This window comes from Mesoplodon bidens, assembly GCF_964165515.1.
Source record: "Mesoplodon bidens genome assembly, chromosome: 2".
In the NCBI taxonomy this organism is placed as follows: domain Eukaryota; kingdom Metazoa; phylum Chordata; class Mammalia; order Artiodactyla; family Ziphiidae; genus Mesoplodon; species Mesoplodon bidens.
Window position 1 is genome coordinate 166373775 of NC_138177.1, and position 27758 is coordinate 166401532.

A 27758-nucleotide genomic window follows, 5' to 3' on the forward strand; every position below is an offset into this window, starting at 1 on the left:
GGCCCCCGCGGCCCGGGACCGGTCAGGTGTCCTGACGCCCTGAGCCTGGGACCTTGCCCTTGCCATGGCCGAGCGGCGCGGGGGCCTGGGGGCCCGCCTGGCTCGCCGCCTGGCCGGGCTAGGGGTCCGGAGGGAGTGCAAGGGGGAGCCGATCCCGGAGGAGGCCAGATCCCGGGATAGGTGAGGGGTTTGGAGGAGGGCCGCTTGGGGCGCCCCTGGGCCCAAGGGTGTGGGTGTGCATCTTGGAGTGTACCTGATGTTCAAATAAGCCTGTATGAGTGTCTGGGAGCATAAAAATATACCTGTCGGTGTACCACGATTTTGGTTATGTGGACTTTATATTATAAAGTTCCTGTGCTTTTATGAAACTTTACAACAAATTTGCAATTTCCTAAATCTGGCAGGTGGCATGCCAGGGAACTCCTGATTTTCTCTCCAGAGATAGTTGAAAGGCAAATATGGTGGCTCCTCCTGCCCCTGTGGACTTTGATTCTCTCATCACAGGCCAGTTTAGCTCTGGTCTTCACGTCCCTTTGTCATGAGTATGACAGGTTCCTGAGTTGGCTTAGACTGCACTGCATTCACCCTTAAATGCCATGGAGAGGTCATCTCAGATTGTAATAACATTAAACTTCTATTTGTCACTTGCTTGGTGCTGTACCTGGATTATCTCATTTAATCCTCACAGCAGCCAGACAAGGCGGGTATTTTGTGTGAGTCAGATAGGGAAATGGAGGTCCAGAGAGGTGAAGTCAACGCCCCAGTCACACAGCTGCGAAGTGGTGGGGCTGGGACACAGGCTTAAGCAGTCTGACTCCAGGGCCCACATCCTGAAGCACTGGGCTGCTCTGTTGCTTGGAGAGATTTCGGGACTGCAAGCCAGGGGGCCGGAGCTCCGTCCTAACCCTAGATGCCACTGGCCACGTGACCCTGAACAAATTGCGACATCTCTCCTAGCTGGTTCACTGTTACCTGATGTCTGAGAGAAAGGGAAAAGGCTCTGTGGGTGGCCAGGCTGAATGGCTGGGAGGGGCATAGCAAAGAGGACCCCAGTAGCTCACAGGCCCTGTATCTGCAAAGAACATGGCGTGTGCTCTCAGGCACGGGGTGTTTGTGTCTCTGTGCAGTGACTGGGCAATTTGTTCTGATCTTATCATGACAGGGCTGTCTCCAGCCTACCCTGGGAGGAGTGGAGGCGGGTCGTGGTGGGGCCAGAGTGAGGGGAGGAGTTTGTGCTGCTCTCTCACACCAAAGAGAGAAGGGAGCGGAGGGCCTAGCCACCCTATACCTGGAAGCCTGGGTGGCCTCAGGGGGTGCCCACACCCTGCCAGTGCCCTCCCTGGAAGTCACACCCCCTCCCTTTACCCTGTCTGGCAGGAAACTGCCCTATAGGCCCAGATGGCACTGCTCCTCCCTTTCTTTCCCCACTTGAGAGGAGGCAGGGCTGCGGGTGAGTCAGGGACAGGGAGGGCAGGGTAGGGACTTCACATGCTCCTGGCCCAGGGTGATGATACTTCCTATGTATGCACTTGGACTTGGTTCTCACTGGCTGTGGGAATGGGACTCTGGCCCTGAGGCACAGGCCTCGGCTCCCTGCTGATTGTCTGGAGTGGGGGGCAGAGTGTACGGAGGGGCAGCCAAGGCACTTCCTCATCTTGCCCCCTTTAGCGTGGTGATGCCCAACCAACCTTTGGAGTGATACCACCCTAGTGTCTTAACTCCAGGGCTCACTAGCTGGGTGACTCCAGGCAAGTCACTTTACCACTCTGGACCTCAGTTCCTTACCTGAAAAATGAGGACAATAATATCTACCTTTTAGGATTATTTGTGAGGCTTAAAGGAGATTATGTAGGCCTGACACCTAGTGCTAAACCTGGCATAGGGTGGGCCTCAGCAAATGGCAAACTTTTGAATTATTAGGGTACTGTCCTTTTTCTGTATTCTGGCCCTGATACAGGCCTAGTCCCCATTTTGGTCCCAGGCCCATCCCATCCCTGTCTCTCTGTCTCTGGAGGTGGAGTGGACAGCTGGGGGAGGGAGCAGAGAGGAGGCTGCTGCATAGACCTCCCCTGCCCCGCACCCCCACCCCCCAAGATTTCAGGTGCTCATCCTGCCTGTGTGGGCCCTGAGAGAAGAGCGGGGAGAGCCACCAGCTCCAGTCTGGGGGTGGGAGAGGACGAGCCTCCTTCATTCCTTTCCCTGTGCTTCCTTCCCAGGCCCTGGGGTGGCCAGAGCTGCCCTGACCTGGCCCAGGGCCAGGGCAGCACCAGCAGAGTCAGCCTCAAGGTAGGAGAGAATACAAGGGTGGGGGAGTATGGGGGAGCACAGGCTCTGGGAGGGGCTGGGCCGGCCCTGAGAACCCTGACTTACAGGTTAGGCAGCTGGAGTTCTCTCATCCCTCCTCTGCCACGGATTCACTGTGTGGCCCTGAGCAGATCATTTCGCACTTCTGAACCTCAGCTTCCCCATCTGCAAAATGGGAACAGTAATGCCTCTTAGGACTGTTGTGAGAAATAATGTAGAACCTCCAGTGTGGGGCCTAGATGCTCAGAAAACAGCTTCCTAATGTCGGGGCCCCTGGGGGAGGCATGTAGGGGCAGTACCTGTTCTCAGGACCCCCTTTCCACACTCCCTCCTTTAGCTTGACCTTCCCCATCTTTGACCTCTTTTCCCCACTTCCTGGCATAGCCCCCAGGGGTGATGCTGGGCCAGTGGCTTAACCTTCTGCCTGCAGTTTCCCCATCATCACTGGGGACCTGAGCCATGATTGGACAGAGACAAGGTCCCCCACTCTCCACCCCCTGAAGGAGCAGACGGCCTCCTCTGGAGGTGGCTCAAGCAGCCATGTATCTCTCTGTGATCCTGAATGCTATCAATAATTACTAGCATTTAATTGAGCACTGCTGGCACTCTGCATGGATTATCTCATACAATCTTCACAGCACTCCCAGGAAGCAATATTTTTATTATCACGCCCATTTTACACATGGGGAAACTAAGATGCAAGAGGTATTGCATCTAGAAAGTAACAGAGCTGAGAATCAAGCCTAGCTTGCCTTGCTCCGGGCCCCCAGTTGAATCATCCAACCCTCCTGTTTCTTGAGATGTTCAGCCTCTGGGGAGCGAGAGGCTGCGTCTATTTCACAGATGAGTAAATTAAGGCATTTGGGATCAAGGGTCCCCCCAGGAGGAATTTGACCCCAGACTTGGCTTCTCTGTTGCCAGGGACACAAACCCATCCCTGAAAACTGGTGTTTTGGGTGGCAGTGTCCATTTGGGTCTGTGGTCCTGAACCCTCTCCCCTCACACCCACAACTAGGCTGGGCCCCAGGGGAAGACAGTGGACAGAAGTCAGTGTTGTCCCACTTAGGCAAAACCTCTTTCCAGGCTCCATCTTGTCCCAAGAACATCTCTGTGCCCAAGTACCTCCTCCCAGGTGTGTTTGGGGATCTCGGGCTGGGAGGGTACTGGGGAGTTGGCTGCAGGCTCTCTAGAAGCCAGGAGCGGGCAGAGGCCACAGGCATTTGTGGCAGACATGCCCACAAGGCCCCTAATGCCCAGGGCAGCTGGTGCCAAAGGGCTGGAGGCCAGAGGATTCCTGGGAAATCAGCAGTTGGCCTGAGAATCAGGAGCCCTCACTGTGTGACTTAAGTCATGTCAGTGTCCACTCTGGGCCTCACTTTTCCTCATGTGTAGAATGGGAAGGGGTGAGTTAAATGCTGAAGGGCCTTTCCAGAGCGCTGCCTCTTTGTCCAGATCTTGTGGCCTAAGAGGCAGTCTCTCCTTAAGGCAGCTCTGCTTGGTGTCAGAGCTCTGCTCAGCTTCTTCTGTGACAAGGAGGGCAGCCGGGGTGTCAGGGGTACCCAGAAGGCAGGGGAGCAATGCTGTCACCCGGTCTCTGCCTCTGCTTTCCCTCAGGCCCAAGCCCAGAGCCTCTCAGAGTTGGACCTTTGGGCAGGGAGCCGTGGCTCCTGGTTTTGGAAGCAACGACACAGCTCAGGGAGGTCTGCTGAGCCACTGGGGCGCCTACAGAGACCAGCAGTGGGCAGCGCCTCTGACCTGGCCAACTCTGCCTCTGTGGGACCAGAGAGCCTGGCACTGGCGGTGACCTCAGCAGAGCCTGCTGGGACCAGGTGTCCCTCATGCCCACCACCAGCTCCTGGATGTTTGGACCAAGGATCTCCAGGCTGCACCTGCCTGCAACCCCCGTACACAGCCCCGGAGATTCCTCTGAGGCCTGAGCCACCCAGCAACCCGGAAGACGTGCGGCCCCGCCCAGCATCCTCCCCCAGGGCAGAGGGGGCAAAGGGTGAGCCTACCAGCGCAGGGCCAGCCCTACCCGAGCCAGCCCAGACTCTACGTGAGTGTCCCTCTGCCAGGAGAACCCGCTACCACATCACCGGCCCCCTGCAGGGGCGTGGGCAAGCACCTGGGGAGGAGACTCAGGAGCCTAAACTGGCCCAACCAGCTCCCCACGACTGCGGCCCTGAGGAATCCAGGGGCTGGCAGGAGGCGCCTCCCCAGGGCCCCCGCCCCATCACAGGGTGCCTGGTGGACCTGCCTCAGGAGCCCCGGCTGAGAGCCCCACCACCTCAGGGGAGCACGGCCCAGCAGCAGGAGCTCCAGGCTGGCCAGATGCCTGGGTCCCCGCATAGATGGTGAGTCGACTTCGCCCCATGTGGGACAACGTGGGGGAGGGGAAACCGGCCTGGGTGCCCCCTCTTGGGTCTCTATCTTGTCTCTGGGCTTCTCCAACTCAAGGCCCATTCATTCAGTTCCCCGGCGGTGAGCTGACTCTGCCATCCCCTCCCCTTCCCAACTCTGCCCTCCTTTCCCTCCCCTCATCCAAAGGCTACCTCCTGGGGCCCAGTGCTTCCCTATTCCTCTGTCCACCTGAGGAGGGGGATATCCTGTCAGGGAGAGGATGGGGGAGGGATCACCTTATCCTCAGCAACATCCCCTCATTCCCTCGTTCTGTTCCGGAGACCACATTCCCAGCCTGAGAAGAGGCTCTCAGCCAAAATGCTGTATGTCCTGGGGCAAGTTGCTTAACTTCTCTGGGCCTTGAGTTGTCAGGTAGATTTGGTAGCTGGAGATGAGGAAGGAGGAGGTAGTTACAGGAAAATACTTTGAACTCTAGAGAGTTGGGCTGCTGAAATAGCACAGATGATTTTTTAAATAAATTTATTTATTTTTGGTTGCTTTGGGTCTTTGTTGCTGCACGCGGACTTTCTCTAGTTGCGGCAAGTGGGGGCTACTCTTCGTTGCGGTGCGCGGGCTTCTCATTGTCGTGGCTTCTCTTGTTGTGGAGCATGGGCTCTAGGAGCGCAGGCTTCAGTAATTGTGGCATGTGGGCTCAGTAGTTGTGGCTTGCAGGCTCTAGAGCTCAGGCTCAGTAGTTGTGGCACACGGGCTTAGTTGCTCCGCGACATGTGGGATCTTCCCGGGCCAGGGCTCGAACCTGTGTCCCTTGCATTGTCAGGCAGATTCTTAACCACTGCGCCACCAGGTAAGCCCAGGGATGCTTACTAATAAAGCTTCAATCGCAGCAATAATTACCCCACAGGGTTCTGTGTTGGCGGCCACGGAAACAGGCACCAAGGCTCCCGAGCCTCCGTTTTTAATTTGTGTGGAAATTACTCTCCTGAATCTGCCTGGTGGGCTCAGAAGTGGAAGGACGTGTCCCCTAAAACTCACTGAAGAGGGGATGAACATGGGATCTCTCTAGAACCACCGGGAAGGGCACTGGGCCTCAAACAGGGCTCTGAAAATTTCCTAATGATGATGGTGGTGGCTGTCACTTATGGTTTGTTTTCTAAGCGTAATTCTATTTAATCCTCACAACAGCCGCATGAAGTTGACTAATCCTGCTCTCCACCTTTCCACCCCAATTACAATAGGGAAACTAAGGCTCAGAGAGGTTTCATCACCTGCTCAAAGTCAAGCAGAAAGTAAAGGGGCCAGAATTTGAACCCGGGTACCTGTGTTCTAACTACTTCTCTCTCCTGCCTCTAACGGAGGCCTCGTTGGCCCTGTGCAAGCAGTGGAGCGTTGAGTGTGGTTGCTGTGTGGACTGCAGAGCTTTCTGTAACCTCGTGGAGGCAGATTTGGCGGTACTGTGTCAGCAGAGGCAGCACCAGGGATGACCAGGCCTCTGGGCCGGAGTCAGGGTAATGATTCTGTGACAAGGAAGAGGGACGTGTGCGACCCAGGCTGGCTCAGAGACCTGCTGCGGGGGGAGGTTGTGCCCCAGCTGGGGGAGAAGGGCTGCAGAGAGAGGGAGGGTGAGTGGGAGGGGCAGTCCTTGGAGAGGGGAAAGGAAGGAGCAGGCGGTTCACCTGGGGGACTTGGGCTCCATCTTCCACTCCCTGACTATTTTGGGCACAGGTGGATAATGACAGACTCGCAGGAGGCAAGCGCTCACTTAGAAAGGAAGGAAGTGGGCCTCCAGGGGTGTCATCCTTCTCCGTTCCCTTTCTGGGGGAGGGTTCTCTGGGCCAGGATTGGCAAATATGGGGGGTGGGGAGGCGCAACACAATTGGTCTGGAAATGTAAGATGTGTATGCATCCAAGCGTGTGCATCTGTTCAAATAAGGGTGAATTTCAAGGGGAGGAGGGCTGGGGGCTGTGAACTGACTCTGTGTGTGTGTGTGTACTGTGAATGTGTGTGCACGTGTCACTGTGTTTGTGTGTTTCTGTGTGTGTGTGTGACTTGTGTGTCTGCTGTGTCCCTGTGTGTATATCCCCGAGTGTCTGTGACTGCCTCTGTGTTTGTGTGTCTGACTGCGTACATTGGGGTAAGCATCTATGTGTGTTTTAGTGCCTGTGTGACTCTGTGCGTCTGTGCCGTGTGTGTCTGTGTGTGACGCAGCATGAGCTGTACGCCTGTGGGCTGGTTTGACCTAGTTTGTGGGTGACTCACAGGTAAGTGGGGAGAATCCAGGACGTGTCGGTTTAGAAGAGGCTCTTTCCCACACTCCCCCCGCCCCCTCCTCAGCCTCTCCCTTTCCCAACCCCACACACCTGATTTGGAAGCCACAGGTTAACCTGTGACAAATCCACCTATGGTCCGGGGCCCTGAAGAAGAGAGGGCTCTGGAAATGGGCATTTCTGCTGGCCTGGGAGAGGCATCCTGGGTCATTGGGGTGTGTCTTCAGAGGAAGGACAATATGGGGGAGGGCTATAGGCAGGCAGATTCCTGCATAGTTTGAAGAACATTCTAGCCATCACAACTATTCAGGGATGGGACAGGTCAGCTGTCAAATTGCGACCTCCCTGTCGCTAGAGGTATGCAAGCAGAAACAAATGATCACATGCTTGTAGAATGAATGACTATCAGGGGTGTTGTCCAGGGGTTAGGTTGAAAGAAGCATAGAATCATAGGTCACTGATATATCTGATCTGATTACCAATGGCTTCCTCTGAAGCTGCTCTCCTGTTGCTTTGCCAAAGCCTATGGAGGCTTTCCAAATGTGGTTCCTGTTTTTATGTCTAATTCTTTGACTTCTGGACTCCTAGGATACCACCTCCAAGAGAAAATTGGCTTTGGATGAGCCTAACCAGGGCCTAGCGCGTCACATGACACGATTAGCGCTGAATGAATGAATGAATAAATGACTTAGAACCCAGGCTTTGACCCTTACTATCTGCCATCACGGACAGGGAATCTCAGTGAATGGTAGTTGTTATTGTTATTCAGAAATGGAGATGAGACTTGGGACAGGGGCTCATCAAGGGGTGAAGCTCCATGTGCAGGGGAGTCTCAGCAAGGAGGACAGGGGAGAGGGTCAGGCCTCAGGGAAGGGCTGCAATCCAGGGCCTCAGGTGTCTGAGTGTGTCGCTCTCAGGAATTCTGGCCTGGGGAAAGGACTGGGCATCCATCTCAGCCCCTCACCTCCCCCATACACAAGGCTTTTCTGGGGCCACTCAGACCCCGTCCTGGGCCAGGCCACATGCTGTCACAGCCACCAGTGGTCCCCGAGTCAGGTCAGGCTTCCCTGGGCCTCACCCCCATTCATCTCTGCCCCTCATAAAACCTGAGTCGCTGCTGGGGCCACAGGACAGGGCCAAAGTTCTGGGTTCTACCAGCCTCTCAGGAGGGAGGAAAATAGAGAGGGAGGAGGGAAGTTGGGGGCATGGGTCCATTTCCAGCCTTAACTGCCTTTATAATGGTCTGGGGGCTGCCTCACAGAGAGGAGGAGCTGAAGACAGGCTGCTACTGAGGCTGATGCGGAACAAGCTGACCTTTTGGGTCCTTGAGGCCTGAGAATAGGATTGCCCTGCTCAGTGCAGCCTGGAAGTCAGAGTAGCTGACTGGCCCCTCCAGGACTGTGTGGCCTCCTTTAAAAGTAAACCCCCAAACCACAGAGTCTTAGTTTACCAGATACATCAGGGAATTTGATTTAGTGGTTAAGCACTTAGGGTTGGGTTCAACTCTTGCCTCTGCTACTGTGTGACTCTGGGCAAGTTTCCTAACCTCTCTGAGCCTTCCCCCCCTCATGTGCAAAGTGGGAATGTTTGTTTATAATTTTTTAAATTATTTATTTATTTGGCTGTGCTAGGTCTTAGTTGTGGCACGTGGGGTCTTTTGGTTGCAGCACGCGGACTCTTAGTTGCGGCATGCACGTGGGATCTTATTCCCTGACCAGGGATCGAATCCAGGCCCCTGGAATTGGGAGCACAGAGTCTTAACCACCAGACCACCAGGGAAGTCCCTTGTTTATAATTTATAAATAATTTATTCTGTTTTTTAAAATTGAAGTGTAGTTAATAACAATTTATAATTGTTAGTTTCAGGTGTACAGCAAAGTGATTCAGTTATATGTATCTTCAGATTATTTTCCACTATAGGTTATTACAAGATATTGAATATAGTTCCCTTTGCTATACAGTAAATCTTTGTTGCTTATCTATTTTTTTTTGCTTATCTATTTTATATATAGTAGTTTGTATCTGTTAATCCCATACTCCTAATTTATCCCCTCCCGTTCCCCTTTGTTTTCGATGTACGTGAGTCTGTTTCTGTTTTGCATATAGATTCATTTGTATTATTATTGTTTATTTATTTGTTTGTTTATTTATTTATTTATTTATGGCTGCATTGGGCCTTCGTTGCTGTGCGCGGGCTTTCTCCAGTTGTGACGAGTGGGGGCTACTCTCCATTGCAGTGCGCGGGCTTCTCATTGCGGTGGCTTTTCTTGTCGCGGAGCACAGGCTCTAGGCGTGTGGGCTTCAGTAGTTGTGGCACGTGGGCTCAGTAGTTGTGGCACACGGGCTTAGTTGCTCAGCGGCATGTGGGATCTTCCCGGGCCAGGGCTTGAACCCGTGTCCCCTGCATTGGCAGGCGGATTCTTAACCCCTGTGCCACCAGGGAAGCCCCCGTATTATTTTTTAGATTCCATATTCAAGTGATATCATATAAAGTTTGTCTTTCTCTGTCTGATTTACTTCACTAAGTATAATACTCCATGTTGCTGCAAATGGCAATATTTCATTCTTTTTAACGGTTGAGTAATATTCCACTGTATTTACATACCACATCTTCTTAAGCCAGTCGTCTGTTGATGGGCAATTGGGTTGCTTCCATGTCTTGGCTATTGTTAAGAGCGCTGCTATGAACATTGGGGTGCATGTATCTTTTTGAATTAGAGTTTTCATCTTTTCTGAATATATACCCGGGAGTGGGATTGCTGGATCATATGGTAGCTCTATTTTTAGTTTTTTAAGAAACCTCCATACTGTTTTCCATAGTGAATAATTTGTTCTTTACGAGGAAGCTTATGAGCCAGTGTTTTAGCTTATAAAGTGAGTTTTTTTCTTTTAACATCTATTTCTTTTTTTAAAATTTTAATTGGGGTATAGTTGCTTTACAATGTTGTGATAGTTTCTGCTGTACAACAAAGTGAATCAGCTATATGTACACATATATCCCCTCCTTCTTAGACCTCCCTCCCTGCCATCCCACCCATCTAGGTCACCACAGAGCACTGAGCTGAGCTCCCTGTGCTATACAGCAGGTTCCCACTAGCTATCTATTTTACACTCGGCAGTGTATATATGTCAATCCCAATCTCCCAATTCATCCCACTTCCCCTTCCCCCCCTCCACCGTGTCCACACGTCCGTTCTCTACGTCTGTGTCTCTATTCTTGCCCTGCAAATAGGTTCATCTGTACCATTTTTCTAGATTCCACATATATGCATTAATATACGATATTTGTTTTTCTCATAAAGTGAGTTTTTATTCTTTCTCTCTTACTGGATGCTGACAATAACCCTGTGAAGCACATACTCTTGTTATTCCAGTTTTGTGGCTGGGAGCCCTGAAGCTTGCCGGGGAGAAGTGGCTGCCCAAGGTCATCCTGCTAGTGAGTGACAGGGCCAGGGGGAACCCAGCTTTGCTGGAGGCCAAAGCTGTCTTTCCTTACCTCCCTTTATAGTGATCAGAAACACGGTCAGAACATCACTTGCCTAATTCTCAGGTTTTCGGTTTTCTAGTTTTCAGCTCCTGGAGGACTAGCCCCAGGGCTCCTTGGGCAGAGTCCCAGCCCCATCCACAGACCAGTGGGTCAGACCCATATGCCTTTCTGCTCTCTCTCTTCTCTCTCCTTCTAGGCTTAGGCCTTATCTTCACCCGTTGAAGGACCCTGGCATAGGAGAACACCTGAAAGTAGGGAGAGGGGTGGGAGATCTGAGAGTATCGTGCTGGTTTACAGAAAAAGAAACAAAGGCCCCAAAGCTCACATGATTTGCCTGAGGTTACTCAGCCTGACCTTGGCAGGGGGAGTGATTCTGCACTGCAGACAGCCACCCTGACCACGCCTGACCCTGTCTCTCCTCTTCCCGGCACCCTCTGCAGTGAGCTGGACCACAGTGAGCCAAGGGCACCTCAGGATCCGTCACTGGGGCCCAACAAGGAGGAGGCCAGTGGGCCCCCAGCTCGGGCCAAGGCCCGAGTGATGAGCACCACACTGACATGGCAGCAGCGGCCCCCTACCCAGGAAGAGAGCAAACTCCGTTTTCACAAGGTGTCCCTGGTATCAGGGGCCTGGCTGCAAGTCCCCCAGGAGGAGATGTCTGAGTATGGCCACCGTCGGGAGGAAGTCAATGGCTTTGCTGCACGGGAAGAAGAGACTATGAATCACCAGGGTCCCGTGGACGGGGCTGGCTCCAAAAGTGTCCAGAGCCATGGGCCCATCTTTTCCAAAAAGTACACACTGCCCCCCAAGGAGAAAAGGCCAGTGGGAAGGCCAAAGGAGGCTGTGGACCAGGGTGATGGCAGTCCCCAGGACCCCAGGACTGAGCCACCGAGCCCAGGAGCCACGGCCAAGACTGAGTTTTTGGCGCCGGTGCATGGGCCCCATGAACCCAGGCCCAACCCAGGTGTGAGTCTCACCGGCTGGAGCTCCCGGAGCCTCGAGGAACGGCGGGTGACACGCACTGTGCGGACTACCGTGGTGGTGGGAGGGCACGTGCACCGACAGGTGAACAGCTCTGTGACGAACTCTGTGAGGCTAACGCTTCCGAGCAAGGCCCTGCCCAGGGGCCGCAATGCTGCCCGCGTGGTGCGGGCAGTGGTGGTGAGCCCCCGAGCCGAGGACTCACCCAGCCGCAGCCAGGCCCTGGAGCTGCTAAGTAGCCTTGTGCCTGCTGGGCGGAGCCCACCTGCCAGCGGGCTTCCCAGGCCCCTGGCTGCTGTGACAAGGAGTCCAGGTCTGGGCAGCACAGAGGGTGCAGCCCCGGGGCAGCTGCCTGAGATGGGGACAGCAGAGCCAGAGGACAGATCTGTCCTGGCTCCCACAGGCTTCCCGGACTATGCCCACCCGCCTCAGAACCAGGATGTCCCTGCAACCCACCCGGACCAAGACCAGGACAAAGTCCCAGATGCCAGGGTCCATGAGGTCCCAAGAGTGCAGAGAGCGTCCAGCCCCACCCAGCTCCCTCTCCAGACCTCTCAGGGCCACACACCCGTACCCTCCTCTCCCAGACTCCAGACCCAAACCCCCTCCCTGGGCCTAGGTCACCCCCCAGAGCAGCCTGAAGTACCTACTCATGCTAGGGCCCAGCTGACTCTCGAGCCCAGGGGACCCCAGGCCTGGTCCTCCGTCAAAAGGGAAGGGCATCCAGATCCCCCTGCTGCCACCAGCCTGCCCACGGTGAAGACTGAGGTTGTTATAGTCCCTGGACAATCTCTTGCTCCATCCTCTACAAGAAGGAAGGCTGTCACCAGCCCAGGAGGTCTTTCTGCTCCATCCTCCCCAAGGAATAAGGTTGTTCAGGACCCTGAAAATATCCCTATCTTCTCCCTTACCCAGAATGAGGAAGTGCAGAGCCCTGGGGTTCCTGCTGACTCATCCCCTGAAGCAACCAAGGTTGCCCAGGCCCCAGAAGGCAGCCCTAGCACCCAAAAAGCGGTTGTCCAGAGTACTGAAGGCAGCCTTGCCCCTCCTCTCACCAAGGAGGAGGCTGGTCAAGGCCTGAGAGCTCCTCCTGTCCCTCCCCCCAAACAGGAAGGGGAGGTTCCAGAATCTGAGGAGAGCCCCATCTCATCTCCTACCCAGAAAGAGGTTGTCCAGGGCCCTGGTGCTTCTACTGTCCCATATTCCACCCAGAAAGTAGTTGTCCAGGGCCCTACTGTTCTCATTGCCCCCTCCTCCTCAGGGGGCAAGGTATCCCTCAGCCCAGGAGGCCCCCCTGCCCCAAGGCTGATGGGAGCAGAGGTCAACCTGGAGTCCCAGCTTGTCCCTGACTCCACCGAGGGCAAGACATTCCTGGAGCCGTCAAGGGAGGAGGAGGAGGTGGCCCTGACCGCTGACCTGGAGATTTTCCTGGACACCCTGCGGAGTATGGAGCCCCCCGAGATCCTCCGCACTCACCGGCTGCCACGAGCCCCCCGCTCCTCCTCCCTGGCCATATATGCCACGCTGCCTGCCATCGAGGAGGACCAGCCTGGGCCATGGGAGCTGGGACCCAGCCCCCAGTGGGTGCCCACACTGGAAGAAAATGAAGAGGAAAAGGGAGAGGAGGAGGAGGAAGAACCACAGAACCCCTACCTGAGCGACAGTGAAAACCTCCAGCGCAGGCAGGAGAAAGCCAGGCCCAGCCCCTCCTGGGACTCCCAACCTGCCCGACCCCCCCAGGTCTCTTGCTGTCTTCTGGAGATGATGAAGAAGCACACAACAGGTGTCAAGGGCGCCCACCCAGAAGTCGGGCCAGAGTGGCAGGCAGGCAGCCGGCCTACTTCCCGTCTTGGAGGCAGCCTTCTCTTTGGGGATCTGGTGCCTGCCCTCAGGGAGGCCCCCACTTTGGAACCACTGGGCACAAAACCATCCGCTCTACCACCCAATGGGGCACCAGGGCTCAAGAAGATGCCAGGACAGCTGCCCCTGCTCTACAGGGAAAGACCACCTCCAGAGAAGCCCGCATGTGTCCAGTCCTCGGAGGGGTGGGTAAGTGAGGCCTTGGGTGGGCAACGGGGTGGGGCCTGGCCTCATCTGGGCCAGGGTTTGGATGGTGTGAGGACCATGATACTGGGGGGCAGAGTCTCCAGGGGCCAGGGGTGTGGGTCTGAGGTCTAGTTCAGTGTGACCACATTTCTCTGGGCCTCCGTCTCCCTATCCAAACAGCAGATTTGCACTGTGGATTACAAAGGGCTTGATATCTTGGAAGCTGGGGAAGGGGACAGCTTCCAGGGACAGAGTGATGAAGGCACCTGGGGGTTGGGAGCAAGTGTAGCATCCTTTGTGGGCCAGCTCTTTGGGGGTGGAGGGCCATAGGGAGGATGTGGGGTTCCTGGCATGGCAGGTTGGGGGAGACAGTAAGGAGGCAACCCCATAAGATCTATCACCGCTCTCCATTCCAGAGCTCAGCATTGAAGACGCAGGGCAAACTGAACACCAGGCCTGGAAAGGTAGGGTGTGTGGGGCGCAAATGGGTGGGGCAGCAGGAGGTGGGGGGCCTGCGGACACGGCCTGAGGACCCCCTCTGTGCCTTCTCCAGATGATCCTCTTCTCGGAGCCTGGCTGCCAAGGCAGCAGAAGGGAGGTTTGGGAAGACACTGCTGATGCTTCCGGCTGGGCCCGTGTGGCTTCCATACGGGTGGTACGAGGCTGGTGAGTGCGGAGTTCCTGGCGGGGTCCTGCGTGTGAACCTGGGGGATGTGAGGGCAGTGGGACGTGCCCAGTGAGAAGTGCCTGGCACAAACCCCCTCAGCTACCCAGAGACCCTGTCTTGTGGGTACATCGTTTCCCCACTCAGTGACCCTAGGTCTCTGTGCCCGCAGCTGGGTGCTGTATGAAGAGCCGGCGTTCCAGGGCCAGAAGCTGGTCCTGCCTGAAGGAGATGTGGAACTTGGAGCTCTGGGGCCAGCATGGAGTACCCAAGGCATTGGCTCCCTGAGGAGGGTTGTCCGGGTGAGTGGCTGGGTGTGGGGAACCAGATTTTGCCCATCTACCCTAAGACCCAGGCCCTGAGGAGGGAGACAGCCTCAGGTACCTAGAGTTGGAATTTCTGGGAGAGATCATATGGGATCAGAGCCTGGAGAGGGTTTATCATGTTCTCACCTGTAAAGTCCCGACCTCGGAGCCAGTGGGGAAGAAAAGGATTCTGGGTGTGCTCAGCCTGGCTTGGGGAGGCAGGGGCCAGGCAGAGGCCAAGCTCCAGTAGCTCCAGCTAGTGCTGGAGAAGGATTCAGTTAGAGCAACAGAACTGGGTAGGGGTGGCTGTGAGCACTCACCTCCCCACCCCGGGCCCAAGCTTTCAGGCCCACGGCCAGAGCCAAGGTACCATGGATGTGTGTTGATTCACGTGCTCACAGATGCTCTTTCATGTCAGCTGTGTGCCCAGCACCACGCCAGGCAATGAGTAGGTTGGGAGATTTGCTCTCTGCCCTGTAGGACTCATGGTCAAGCTAGGGTATGAGGGCTGGGTTTGAAGCAGAAAAGCCATATAAACAGATTAGAGATTTAGAAACATTCCTCTGGTTGCCAGGAGGAGAAAAGACAGGGATTATGGAGACATGAAGACCAGGAAGGGCTGTGATTTCCAGCTGAGGGGAAGCTCTGAATTTTGAGGGAGGGGTATGTGGTTTGAAAAGGCATAGTCTTATTATAGTTTCACATCTGTAAAGTGGGGAAAAATAATATTGTTCTCATAACACAAATTTACAAACTGCTAAAATTAAGCTTGACAAAGCCGTCTTGGCCACTAGGGAGACTCAGATGAGAAAGCAAAGATCTAAAAGCAGGGCCTAGCCGATGTTTTGGGTTTTTTTTTTTAATTTTTTGTTGTTGTTCTTGTTGTTGTTTTGCGGTACACGGGCCTCTCACTGTTGTGGCCTCTCCCATTGCGGAGCACAGGCTCCAGATGTGCAGGCTCAGCGGCCATGGCTCACGGGCCCAGCTGCTCCGCGGCATGTGGGATCTTCCCGGACCGGGGCACGAACCATGTCCCCTGCATTGGCAGGCGGACTCTCAACCACTGCGCCACCAGGGAAGCCCTGTTGTTGTTGTTTTTAATGGAAGGACAAATAACCCTGAGTCCAGAGCTGTTGAAATCCTCCCGGTAAGAGAGGATGAGAATCTTAACTAGGGCAGTGGCCCAGCCACGCAAAGGAGGGGACAAGAATTTTCAAAGCCTCTCCAGAAACACACAAATATTTGTGGACAATTTACTGTGAGCTTCTCACAATAAATTCATCTTCACGTGGGAGGTAATGAGGTACAAGAGAAAAACAAGGGCTTTGAAGTCCAGTGGACCTGGGTTCCTTTGATTCATTCAGCACTGATTGGGTGTCTAGTGTGTATCAGGCACCTGGGACGTGCCGGGTTGCAACGGTGAACAAAAACCGCAGTGCTCTGTTCTTGGTCTCGCTACTTACAGGCTGTGTGCCCTGGGGCGGCCCACTTAACTTCACTGAGCCTCACTTTCCTAGTCTGCGAAATGCGTAATAACTCTCGTTGGGAAGACCAAACGAGAAGGGGTAGGACAGGCCCTTATATATATGCCTTGCACCCAGTAGGTGCTTCATAAACATCTGATGAAGGAGTGAGTGAATGAAAATGGCCCTAGTGAGGAAGAGACACCCAGAATGCAGAGAGGACCTGCAGCTTCCTGGGATGAGGTGCAGCTTCCTGGGATAAGGAGGCCAGTCTGGACAGGCATAGAGATTTGTATACAGTCTGGAATTGTATACAAAAGAAGAGTCAAAGTGAGACCTCAGGAAGTGGCTGTCTATCCCGCCCATCCCTCCACCAGGCTGGAATTGAGGCTCCCAGAGGCAAAGCAAAGGGCATGGCACTTGGCAGGCTCCTACTGGGAATTTTGGCCTCAGGTCCCAAAGGGCCAGTGCGGGACCAGTGAGGGCTTTGGTCTCAGGCTTGTCTGGCTGACCTTGCAAGAGAACACCCTAGTCATTTCTGGCTTCTGGGGAGAAGTCCCAGGGAGTCCCAGCTGGACAGACTTGGGGAAGAAGGTGTGGGTGGGGGTAGTCTCTGAGGGCTGTTGTTTTATACTTCATTTTTCCACCCCTTTCCTTCTGTAGGACTACATTACCCCAGAGATCAGCCTGTACTCTGAGGAAGGCCTCAAGGGGGAGCAAGTGAAGCTAACCAAGGCCTTGGAGGACTCCCAGGGCCTGGAGAGGCCTCTGCAGGTGGCATCTGCCACTGTCTCTGCAGGACTGTGAGTCTGGGCTGTTCTGGAAACCCTACATTTAACATTCACTGTGCTGGGTGCTGGGGACACAGGTGACAGGACATGGTTCCTGCCCTCAAGAAGTGCTCAGTCTAGTGGTGGGGCCAGGCAAGCAAGCAGACAGTGGCAATCCAGAGTTCCAGGGTGGAGAGACACGGGGCTGTGGGAGTACAGAACAGCACCAAACCAGCCTGAGGTCAGAGAAGCCTTCCTGGAGGAGGAGACTCCTCAGCTGGGATGAGTCAGGCCCAGAAGAATCTAAGCTCCATGAGGGCAGGGACTTTGTATGTTTTGTTCACTACTGTATCTCTGATGCCTGAAGCAGGGCCTGGCATGGTGTAGATGCCCCTAAATATTTGTTAATTGAATGAATGGGGAAAAGAATATACTAGCACCTTCAAAGGCCCAGAAGTGAGAGACTGACTTTGAAAGTTCACTCTGGCCAAAGAAAGCAGCAAGTGGGGAGATGTGAGGTCCAGAAGGAAGGCAGGGGGACAGGACAAAAGGCCTCTTTGTGCAGCTGGGCAGTATTGTGAGGCTAATGGGGAATTACCAGGGGTTTTTAAGCGGGTCCGGCTGCTGGAAAGAACTCTCAGCCGCTGTGTGCAATTAGAGAGGGCCAGGTCAGAGGAGGGGAGATCAATGGAGTGGCTGCTGCAGGAAATTATGGGGGCCTGAAATGTCCTCCAGAGTCCCCTTGATGGGGGCCTCTCCCCCAAAACTTCTTTCCCACCTCTACCCCTTCCACCCCACCCACTAATCTGTGTTCCCGGGAGTCTGGGGTGCAGCTGCCACTCTGCCTCCCCTCAGGTGGCTTCTATACCCCAAGCCCTTCTTTGAAGACACTCCCTGCATCCTGGAGCCTGGAGAGTACCCCACCCCAGAGGCCTGGGGTGCATCAGACCCCAATGTGGGCTCCCTGAAGCCCATGAGATGGGTAAGGAGCAGGTGGTCCCAAGCAGCCTTGTCCTGTAGTCTGGGTGAAGAGGCAGGGCCTGGGAGCTCCTACTGGGAATGGGATTGGAGGAGAGGGAGGATTAGTCCAAGGGTTGGGGGAGAGGGAGGACATGGGGTTGGCCATTTTTAGGGGCCCCAGGAACAAGTAAACCCTAGGTCACCAGCCCCACCTGTCTTCCCGCACCTCTGGGCTGGTGTCTCAGCTGTGTCTCCTCTGCAGGGTTGCCCAAGTGTGGAGAAGCCAGGGGAGCCCAAGGTAAGCATCTGGGCCTCAGGGTCAAAGAGGACCTTTGGGTGGGGTGTTTGTATGTGTGTGGCTATCAAGGCCTGGACTAGAAGGTGGGAGAGGTGGGAGCTGGGGGCTAGAGGCTGGGCTGGGGAGGGGCGGGGTGGAAACCCGATGGGCTAACTGGGAACTGGCTTTTGATGTGTAAGGACCAGGTCAGAGGTCAGAGAAGAGACAGGAGTTAGGTAAGGGCTTGGGGCTCAGTGAGGGAGTGGGAGGGCTTAGCTCTGGGTTGATGCTGGGTAGAGTCATCCTGGGGTGGCTGGGTGGGTCTGGGTCCAGATCACTCCCCACCAACCTCACACAGCCCCTCTCCCCCGCAGGCTGTAGTGTATGAGGCCCCAGGCTTTCAGGGCCAGAGCTGGGAAGTGAGCCGAGACATCTACAACCTGCAGCAGCCAGAGGACGGCCAGAGCCCCAGCTTGGCCTCTGTGGGGTCCCTGCAAATTCTTGGGGGCTGGTGAGGACTCAGGACCCTTCCTTCTACCTCATCCTCCCCACTAGCCTCTACCCTCCAGGATGGGAAGTGACCTGGTCTGCCTAGGGGTGGGGGCAGCTCTCTTACACATCCATGGGCTTCCTGTGACTGAGTCTGTTTGTCTGCCTCCCCCTTCCCCCAGCTGGGTGGGCTACGAGAAGGAGGGTTTCCGGGGTCACCAGTATCTGCTGGAGGAGGGAGAATACGCTGACTGGTCACATTGGGGAGGCTATAACAAGGCGCTGACCTCCCTGCGAGTCATCCGGACGGTAAGCAAGAGCAACTGGGACATCCCTCTGCCTGTGGCCGCAGCCATACTTAGCCCAACACAACTTGTTGAGGGAAGAATTTGCGCCTCCTCTCCCTGTTCTCTAGAGCACCTGGAAGTGTTCCCTGAGGTCTAGCCTCTCTCCCTCCTGCTGCCTTTCCCCAGCCCACACTGACCACCTCACCGCAAAGTCCCTTGGTGGACTGTGTCCTTGGGGTCTGGGCACTCCCAGGGGTTTCCGTCGGTGGGCGGGAGAAACCTGACTGTCCCTGGGGCCCAGGACTTCGGAGACCCGGCGGTGGTGCTGTTTGAGGCCATGGACTTTGAGGGGCATGGCGTGGAGGTGAGCGAGGCATTGCCGGATGTGACGCTGGCGGGACACGGCCCCCGAACGCAGGCCATCCACGTGCTCAGCGGCGTGTGAGTGACCGAAGCTCCGGGAGCTGGGCCGGCCGGGGGCGGTTCCAGCAGAGGCAGTGGCTCCTCCATGCTGACCCGCGCCCCGCCCTTCCTGCAGGTGGGTGGCCTATGAGGAGGTGGGCTTCTCCGGGGAGCAGTACGTGCTGGAGAAGGGCGTGTACCGCAACTGCGACGACTGGGGCGCGAGCAACAGCGCCCTCGCCTCTCTGCAGCCGGTCCTGCAGGTGTGTGCCCGCCGCAGGAGCGGGGCCTCTTAGAGGGGAGGGGCTTGGCGTCCCCCCGCAGGGTGGGGCGGGAGTGGAACAACCGGGCTTGGAGCTCCTGGGGGCGGGGCCTCCTGGAAGGGGCGGGGCTAATACGGACCTGGAGGTGAGGGACCTGCGAAAAGGGTCGGGAATACTGAAACCAGAGGAATTGAGGCTGGGGGCCAGCACACTCCTTAAATGTCGAAACTTCGGTCCCTTCCTTCAGGTCGGGGAGCACAATCTGCACTTTGTCTCAAAGGTAAGGAGCTGGTGGGGGCCTATGTCTCCTCTTCCCTCATTTCAAATCTCTCCCCCACTTCCCCATTCTCTCTGTCCCACTCCATCACCCTCCTTCACTCTCATCTCTTCCCGTGTCTGCCGCCAGATTCAGCTTTTCTCCGGTCCAGACTTCCTGGGCGACCACATCTCCTTTGAGGATGACCAGACCTCTCTTCCCCGCTCCTTCCAGCCCCAGTCTTGCCGGGTCCACGGCGGCACGTGAGGAAATGGGGAAGGGGAGACGGGAGTGGGAGGGGGGCGGGGGGCACCTGACCAGAAGCACTTAGCTCAGCTTGGAAATCGAGGCTGTAATTAGAGGTCTTTGTTGCAAATGATTTCCTTCCTTTGGCTTCCTTGAGATTAGCTATTCTATCCCGAATCATTCAATCTTAAAGCAAACAAAGCAAAATAAAGTTTTAGTAGAAAATGTACAAACTGTAGACAGTATAGTGTAAATTAACAATAATTTATTATTACCTAATACCCAGTCCATGTTCGAATTCCTCCCGTTATCTCAAAAATTGCCTTTGTGAAATTGGTTTGTTTTTCTCAGGATCCAGACAAGGTCCACACATTGCATGTGGTCCATTTGGTCTATAATGTATAACAGTACCTTTCCCTTCTTTTTATTTTATACCATTTATTCGTTTAAAGAACCCAATAATTTGCCCTGTGTGTTTCCCATCTTCTGTATTTAGCTGATTGCTTCCTGGTGGTGTTTTAATTTTGTTCCTCTGTGCCCCATACTTCCTGTAAACTGGTAGTTAGATCTAGAGGCTTGATGAGATCCAGGGTGTTTTGTTTTGTTTTGCTGGCAAGAAGACTATTAGAGGTGGTATGTATACTTGCCACTGCATCACATCAGGAGGCACATGTCTAGCTGTCCCATTTTTAATGATATTAAGATCCCTACATTATAAGATTCCTCCCTGACCTTTCACCTAAAGATTTTTAGCATACATTGATGATAATTGCCTAGACCCATTATTTCTTTAGAGGTTACAAAATGATTTTCTAAGTTTTGTTATTCCCTATACATATATTGGCTGGAATACTTCTACAAAGAACTTTCCCTTTTCAACTATTTGCTTACCTGAAATAGTTTATACAAAAAAGGCAGTTTGATCTTTTCCGAAGAGTCAGTGTTTGCCCCTTTCTATCAATTTTCAGAATAATTTCTGAATTGGTGCCCTAGCAACCTCCAGAGCCGACCAATGAAGATTTTTTAAAGTATTGTTATGAACTCACGGGTTTTTTATGAATATGAAATGCTCCAGGCCCTTGGAGTCACTTGTTCTTTTGTGTACTCAAATTGTTTCATCTTTGGCAAATGGGAGCACCTCCAAATTGCTTCCTGGGTATTTTTTATATGACCCCAATAGTTTTTTTTATAACTTCCTTGTTTTTCTGGTACAGTAAGATGTTCCAGGATCATTTTGTACATTTTTTGCCTCAAACCAGGAATCATTTCCCAAAGAATCCTGGTTGCTTTTAATGCATAATGCTCTTTAGAGACCAAAATCTGCATGCTAGGTGTTTCAAAATTATAATACTGATATTACTACTAACAGTAAAAACCAGTGAATGCTGTTTGAAGTCTCTCTGTTGTTCTTTTTGTCCTCAGAACATTCACCTACATCCCATTAGGTATGTACAGTTCAAACTATTGTGTTTTTAAGACATTTGAAATAATACTTTTTTCTGTGCAGTTATGCCACCAACCTGATATACAGTTAGGTTCATTTATTTTGTTTACTTTAATTTTTATGAATACTTCTCATTTTTACTTAATTCTGTTTTCTAATTACATAAAATATGTGTAGCGTTCCTGTCTTAGTCAGCTTGAGCTACTATAACAAAATACCATACATTGGGTGGTTTAAACAACAGGAATTTATTTTCTCACAGATCTGGAGGCTGGAAGTCCAAGATCAAGGTGTTGGTTGATTTGGTTCCCTGGTGAGGGCTCTCTTCCTGGCTGGCAGATGGCTGCCTTCTTGCTGTGTCCTCACATGGCTGAGAAAGAGAGCTCCTATCTCTTCCTCTTCCTATAAGGACACTAATCCCATCATGGGGGCTCTAACCTTTTCACCTCATGTAAATCTAATTACCTCCCAAAGACCATCACATTGGAGGTTAGGACTTCAACACTGGAATTCTGGGGAGATACAAACATTCAGTCCATAATATTTCCAAAGTCAAGACTTAAAAAAACAATAGCTTTCATCTCTGTCCCTCCTACCTTTTCTACTCCCTCCCCCTATAGGTAATCTTTTGTGCGTGTGTGTGTGTGTATGTGTGTGTTTAGTTTATTCATCCATTGTTTCTATTTGAAGATATAAGCAAATATGCACTCATATAAATTTACACATAATTATAGAAACCAAATATGTTTGGTTTTCCTCCTCCTCCATTTTCTTACACAAAAAAGGATACTACAACCTGGTAAATATACTAAAGACCACTGAATTGTACACTTTAAAAGAGTGAATTTTATGGTTTGTGAATTATATCTCAATTTTTTTTAAAGGAAGCATACTGTAAACACTGTTATGCACCTTGATTTTTTTACTTAACAGTTTGGATATCACTTTATATCCCTTTAAGAGCTCTTCCTCATTCTTTTTGACTGCTATGTTACACTCCAGATTCTTAGTTTATTCAACCAATCCCCAATTGATGGACATTCGGCTGCTCCCACTCTGCCACTGCAAACAGTGTGTAATCAATAGCCTTATGTATGTGTCATTTCATGTTTTTGAAGGGTGTCCTTGGGATAGATTCTGAGAAATGGGATTGCTGAGTAACTGTGCATGGAGTTTTGCTTGATGTTGCCAAATTTCCCCCGAAGGGCGGTATGATTTCATTCAGTCCTTTCTTAAGTCTGACCTTAGTCCCTGCTGCTGCATTGCCTGTTTATCCTTGTCCTCCCCTGGACCGAGGGATCCCCATCAAGTCTGCATCCACTCTGCTGTATCTCAGGGGGGCCTGGGCAGGCCAAGGAGAGGGTGGGCTCAAATATCTACTCACATCCCCCCACCCTTCCCCAGCTGGATCCTGTTTGATGAGAAGAACTTTGAGGGTGAGCAGCACATTCTCTCTGAGGGCGAGTTCCCTACTCTCACAGCCATGGGCTGCCGGGCCGCCACGGTCCTGGGCTCTCTCCAGAAGGTGCCCCTGGTAAGTGCCCCGCTCCAGTTCCAGGCACCCCTGAGGCAGGGGTTGCTGCTGGGGCAGCCCCCACACAGAGCCTCTTCTCACTGTTGAGTGGGCTTTGGGGCTTAAACCCAGTGTTCAGAACCACCCCAGGACCCCTCGACCCCAGGGCTTCAAAGCCAGGTCAGCTTCCTAGGGATTTATTGAGCCCCTGCTGAGACAGGTCCTAGAACCCTACAATATATCAGACATAGCCCTGCCTTCAAGGAACCCAGAAAGATTACAGCTCAGAGTGCTGTGTCCTGAAACTGAGGTGGGACAGGGCCAGGAGGGGCTAGAGCTCACGGGTGGGCTGGGGGCAGGGGCGACCGATGAGGTGGTGATTCTGGGCAGGGAGGAGTGGAACGGCAAGATGGCTTTGCTGCATGGGGGGAACGGTGGGCGGGAGGAAGGCAGCGGGGCTGCTGCTACAGTGATCCAGGACAAATGATGACGTCCTGGACTAGGAAGATGTGGAGAGAAGTGACATGGGCTGATGAAGGACCTGGAGTCTGTAGGACTTGGTTATGGACTGGGTGGCCAGTGGGAGTAGCAGGAGCAGAACAGCTGGTGTTTACTGTACCATGCTCTGGGCAGTGTTTAAAAGGCTTCCCATGCACTAAGGCATTTAATCCTCACCACAGCCCTATGAGCCATATAACTATTATCTTCTCCCTTTTTCTGACGTGAAAACTGAGGCACAGAGAGGTCACGTGACTTGCTTCAGGTCACGCAGCTGGTAATAGACAGAGCCAGGTTCTGTACAACTACATGCTGGGCTCTGAAGACAAACAGACCTGGTTCTGAAGCCTGGCCTTAGGGCCTTGAGCAAGTGATTTACCTTCTCTAGCCTCAGTTTCCCTCTAAGTGGGGATAATAATAGCACCTGCTTATGGGGCTGTTGAGAAGTTATAATGAGATCAGGTAAAGCACTTGGCACAGAACCTGGCATGTAGTAAGCCCTGAATACATGAGAACTGCTTTAATGACCAGTATTATTCTTGTCACTCATCTTAGAAGTGCCATTTACTGGGGAGGAGGTTTGAGAGGCAATGGGGGTTCCATCTGGCACATGCTACATCTGAGAATCTGGGGGACACCCAGCTGGCGGTGTCCAGGAGTCAGGGGCCCTGTGGGGTGGAGCTCGGGAGGGAAGAGAGCCTGAAAGACCATTCTGGGAATCGGGGTGTCTGGAACTAGAGGGGCTGAGTCGGGGTCTCTCATGGTCTCACCCCTTCTCCGTGCCCCCGGCCACAGCACTTTTCAGAGCCATCCATTTTCCTGTATGGCCTGGAGTGCTTCGAGGGGAAGGAGATCGAGCTCGGTGGGGAGCTGCGGAGCCTGCAAGCCGAGGGCTTCAACAACCACGTGCTGTCTGTGCGGATCAAGGGGGGCTTGTGAGTGTGCCGCGGGGATGCGGGGGCTGCGAGGGAGGGAGGGAGGTCGGGGGCCTCCAGGTCTTCCCCCCACTTCTACTGCACTCCCCTCCACGCCAGGAGGGAGAGGGGGGAAGTGCAGGCTGAGAAGGGTCACTGGCCCTCAGGGCTTGGACCCCAGCCCGAGGTGCTCTCCAGGACCCTCCTCTGCCCTGCACACCCCAGAGCTCCCTCCCAGCCTCCCTCTCTACCCGCTCCCGGGACCTGAACCCCAGGCAGAGGAGTCCGGGCGTGAGAGAGGAGGAGGTGGAGGATGTTCTGACGGCTGCTCCTCCTCTTCTACCTGCCTGTCTGTCTGTCTGTCTATCTTCCTCGCTGTGTCTGTGGCACTTGCTGGCCCAGCTGGGTGCTGTGCCAGCACAGCGACTTCCGGGGCCGCCAGTGGCTGGTGGGCAGCTGCGAGATCACCAACTGGCTGACGTACAGCGGGACCCAGAGGGTGGGCTCCCTCTACCCCATCAAGCAGGTAGGTAGCATGTCGGCTTGAGCACGTCTGGGCCAGTCTGTCTGGCTGTTTGTCTGTGCGTTTCCCATGTTTCCCAAACGCAGCCTTTGTGTACTTTTGTCACAATTTTTGTCACACCATCATTCCTTTTGAACTATTGTCTCCCTTAACATTTTCCTCTAAACCAACTAACTTTTTTTTTTTTTTTACTTTATCCTATCCTAAGGAGTAAGGTCCATAAGATCATGGGTTTGATGTGTATGGATGATTTTTCCTTAATAGACACTGTGATAAATTCATTACCATTAAATTTTTAACAGTAAGGCTTATCCACATAAGCCTGAAAATTATCTCCTGTACCACCCACCAGTGGTAAGCACACCTCACTTTGAAACACTGTGTCTGTACTTGTGTTTCCGTATACCTGTGAGTGCATGTCTGGACATGTGTCTCATTTATGTGCATGTGCATTTATGTGGAGGCATGGCCACAGAGAGTGTGTGTGTGTGTGTGTGCACGCACGCGCATGCCCATCTGAGGGTGTTTCTGTGTCTGTGATGTCACTTGTATCCGTGTGTCCTCTGGAGGTGATCTGTGGGGGGATGTCTGTCATCCCCTCACCCTGTACATCTATGAGAGTATGTTTATGACTGCACGTGCCTGTACTTGTGACGCCGTTGAAAGTGTGTGTCTTTGTGTGAGGAAACTTGTGTGGTCCCTATTTCAGACTCTTATAACGTTGCTAGAAGGAATCTTGGAGATTATCTCCAACCTTCACATTTTACAGGTGGGGAAATAAAGGCCCAGAGAAGTGGACAGGAATTTGCTCTGCAATCTTCACAAGTATTTTACCTCCATGGGCCTCAGTTTCCTCATCTTTAAAATGGGGGTGCTATGTATGATAGAGTTGTTTAGAGGATTGAAGATAATAATGATGTAAAGCCCTTAGAACAGTGCTTGAATGGTTAGGCACTCAACAAACGTTAGCCGTGATTATTATTATTACTATTATTACTGTCACCACCATCCGAGACCCCCAGGTGATTTGTGGCCGAGCCAGGTCTGATGTCTGACAGCCCAGTGTCCCCCCTGCTGTGGTACCTCTTCAGCATGGGTAGTGCATGCATTTCTCTCTGTATTCCCATACACATCCAAACTTTTGGCAAATATAAGTACCTGGCGTGGAGTTGGCTGGGGGAGCAAATAGTGTGAGTGTACATGTCGACGTGTATCCATGTGTTTGTGTCTGTGGCACTCCTGTACAACCATGTGGATCTTGGGTGTATCTGCCAGTGTTTCTGTGTGTATCTCTACAGACGTGGAACTGTGTGCGTGTGCACTATGTATGTGCCCCCAGCACATGCGTGAGAAAGAAGGAGTGACTTAGAAGCAGGGTCGAGGATGGTTTGGGGCAGGAGGGAGAGCTTGGGAGCTTGGGATACTGGAGGGTCCAGAGTTGAAGGCATTGGGGGCCCAAGTGGGAGCATCCCTGCCCAGAGACCCCTAACTCTCAGCTCCCCCCACTCACCAGCGCCGGGCTTATTTCCACCTCTGGAATGCGGCACTGGGGGGATTCCTGGCAGCGCCGGACCACATGGAGGACATGAAGGCGGGCCGCGTGCTGGTCTCTGAGCCCCAGGCTGGAGGCAGCTGTATCTGGTACTACGAGGATGGGCTGCTGAAGAACCAGGTACCAGTTTAGGGACTGGGACAGGGTCACCAGGGCCCCAGGCCCTCACAAGCCTACCTTTGGGAGTCCCAGCCTGTTCCCAGTCAGGAACAGGACCCAGCCTTGGGCCAGAGAGACAGAGAGATACACAAACATGCAGGCTGTGTACCCCTGGGCACTTCGGGCTCTTCTCTGGGCCTGTCTCCCGTCTGCAGAACAAGAACGTTGAACCAGATGCTTCTAAGGGACCACTCAGCTCTGATATCCTGTGACAGATTTGGATCCTATTAATAATGATAGATCCACTCCACAAACATTTCCTGAACACCTGCTATGTGCCAGGCCCTGTTCTAGGTGCTGGGAGTATAACAGTGAGAAGACAGAAACAACTCCTGCCCTCCTGAAGCTTGCATCCTAGTGGGGAGAGAAAGAAACAAATGAGTAAAATATCTTAGTACCTTAGGTGTTAAAAAGTGCAATAGAGGGAAAATACAATAAGAAAGGAAATTAGGAACTATCAGTAGCTCTGACAAGGGGAGCCCTTCCCGAGAAGGTGGCATTGGAGGGAGGCACCTTGCAGGTTTCTGCATGTGAATGCCTCATGTAATCCCTAGAGGGCACTAGGGGGCAAGTTCTATTCTACTTCCCATTTTATAGGTGAGGAAACGAGAGCACAGAGAAGTTAAGTAACTGGCTGAAAGTCACATAGCCAGTAAGTATGTGGAAGCTTGTCTGCTGCTAAAGCCTGTGCTTCAGGAGTCAGTCATGGAAGGCTTCCTGGAGGAGCTCATATTTTTCCAGCCCTTTTATGGTTTCTCACATTGAAACCTCACAACAGCCGTCCCCAAGGAAACCAGAGCTCGGAAGGATTAGGAGATTTGCCCAGGGTCACAGTCCATACAAGCGAGGGTTCAAAGCTGGGTGTGTCAATGGTGTCTTGGGTTTGGTGGAGTCTCTGTGGGGAGGGCCAGTGCGTGACGACCTCCTGGGGCCTCAGGTGGCCCCCACCATGAGCCTGCAGGTGATTGGCAGCCCCAGCACAGGCTCCAAGGTAGTGCTGTGGGCTGAGAGCCGCCTGCCCCGCCAGACGTGGAGCATCAGCGAATCAGGCCATATCTGCAGCCAGATGTTTGAAGGCCGGATCCTAGATGTGAAGGGTAAGTTGGGCATGTGTGTGGGAGAAGGCCCCTGCAGGCAGCAGAGTCCCCAGCTCTCTCTGACCATCTCCCTATCTCTTACCCCCTCCCCCAGGTGGCCAGGGCTACGACCGGGACCACGCAGTGCTGTGGGAGCTGGCCAAGGACAGGGCGTCCCAGATCTGGACTGTCCGTGTGCTTTGAACCTCCCCCCCACCCCCCAGCCCTGGAGGCTCTCTCTGGGATGAAATGT

The 27758-nt window shown here is 53.4% G+C and overlaps 1 protein-coding gene across 1 annotated transcript; it reads left to right on the forward strand.

The window, feature by feature from the left end:
- On the forward strand, positions 1-27758 carry CRYBG2 (crystallin beta-gamma domain containing 2). Its single transcript, XM_081224897.1, has 22 exons — positions 1-180; positions 2217-2286; positions 3919-4658; positions 10858-13447; positions 13861-13908; positions 13998-14110; positions 14281-14410; positions 16540-16679; positions 17502-17628; positions 17869-17904; positions 18258-18394; positions 18555-18681; positions 18961-19100; positions 19198-19324; positions 19572-19604; positions 19731-19843; positions 22675-22804; positions 24077-24216; positions 24598-24721; positions 26232-26390; positions 27367-27526; positions 27621-27758. The coding sequence occupies exons 1-22, from the start codon at positions 65-67 to the stop codon at positions 27707-27709; spliced, it is 5589 nt and encodes a 1862-aa protein (XP_081081023.1). The 5' UTR covers positions 1-64; the 3' UTR covers positions 27710-27758.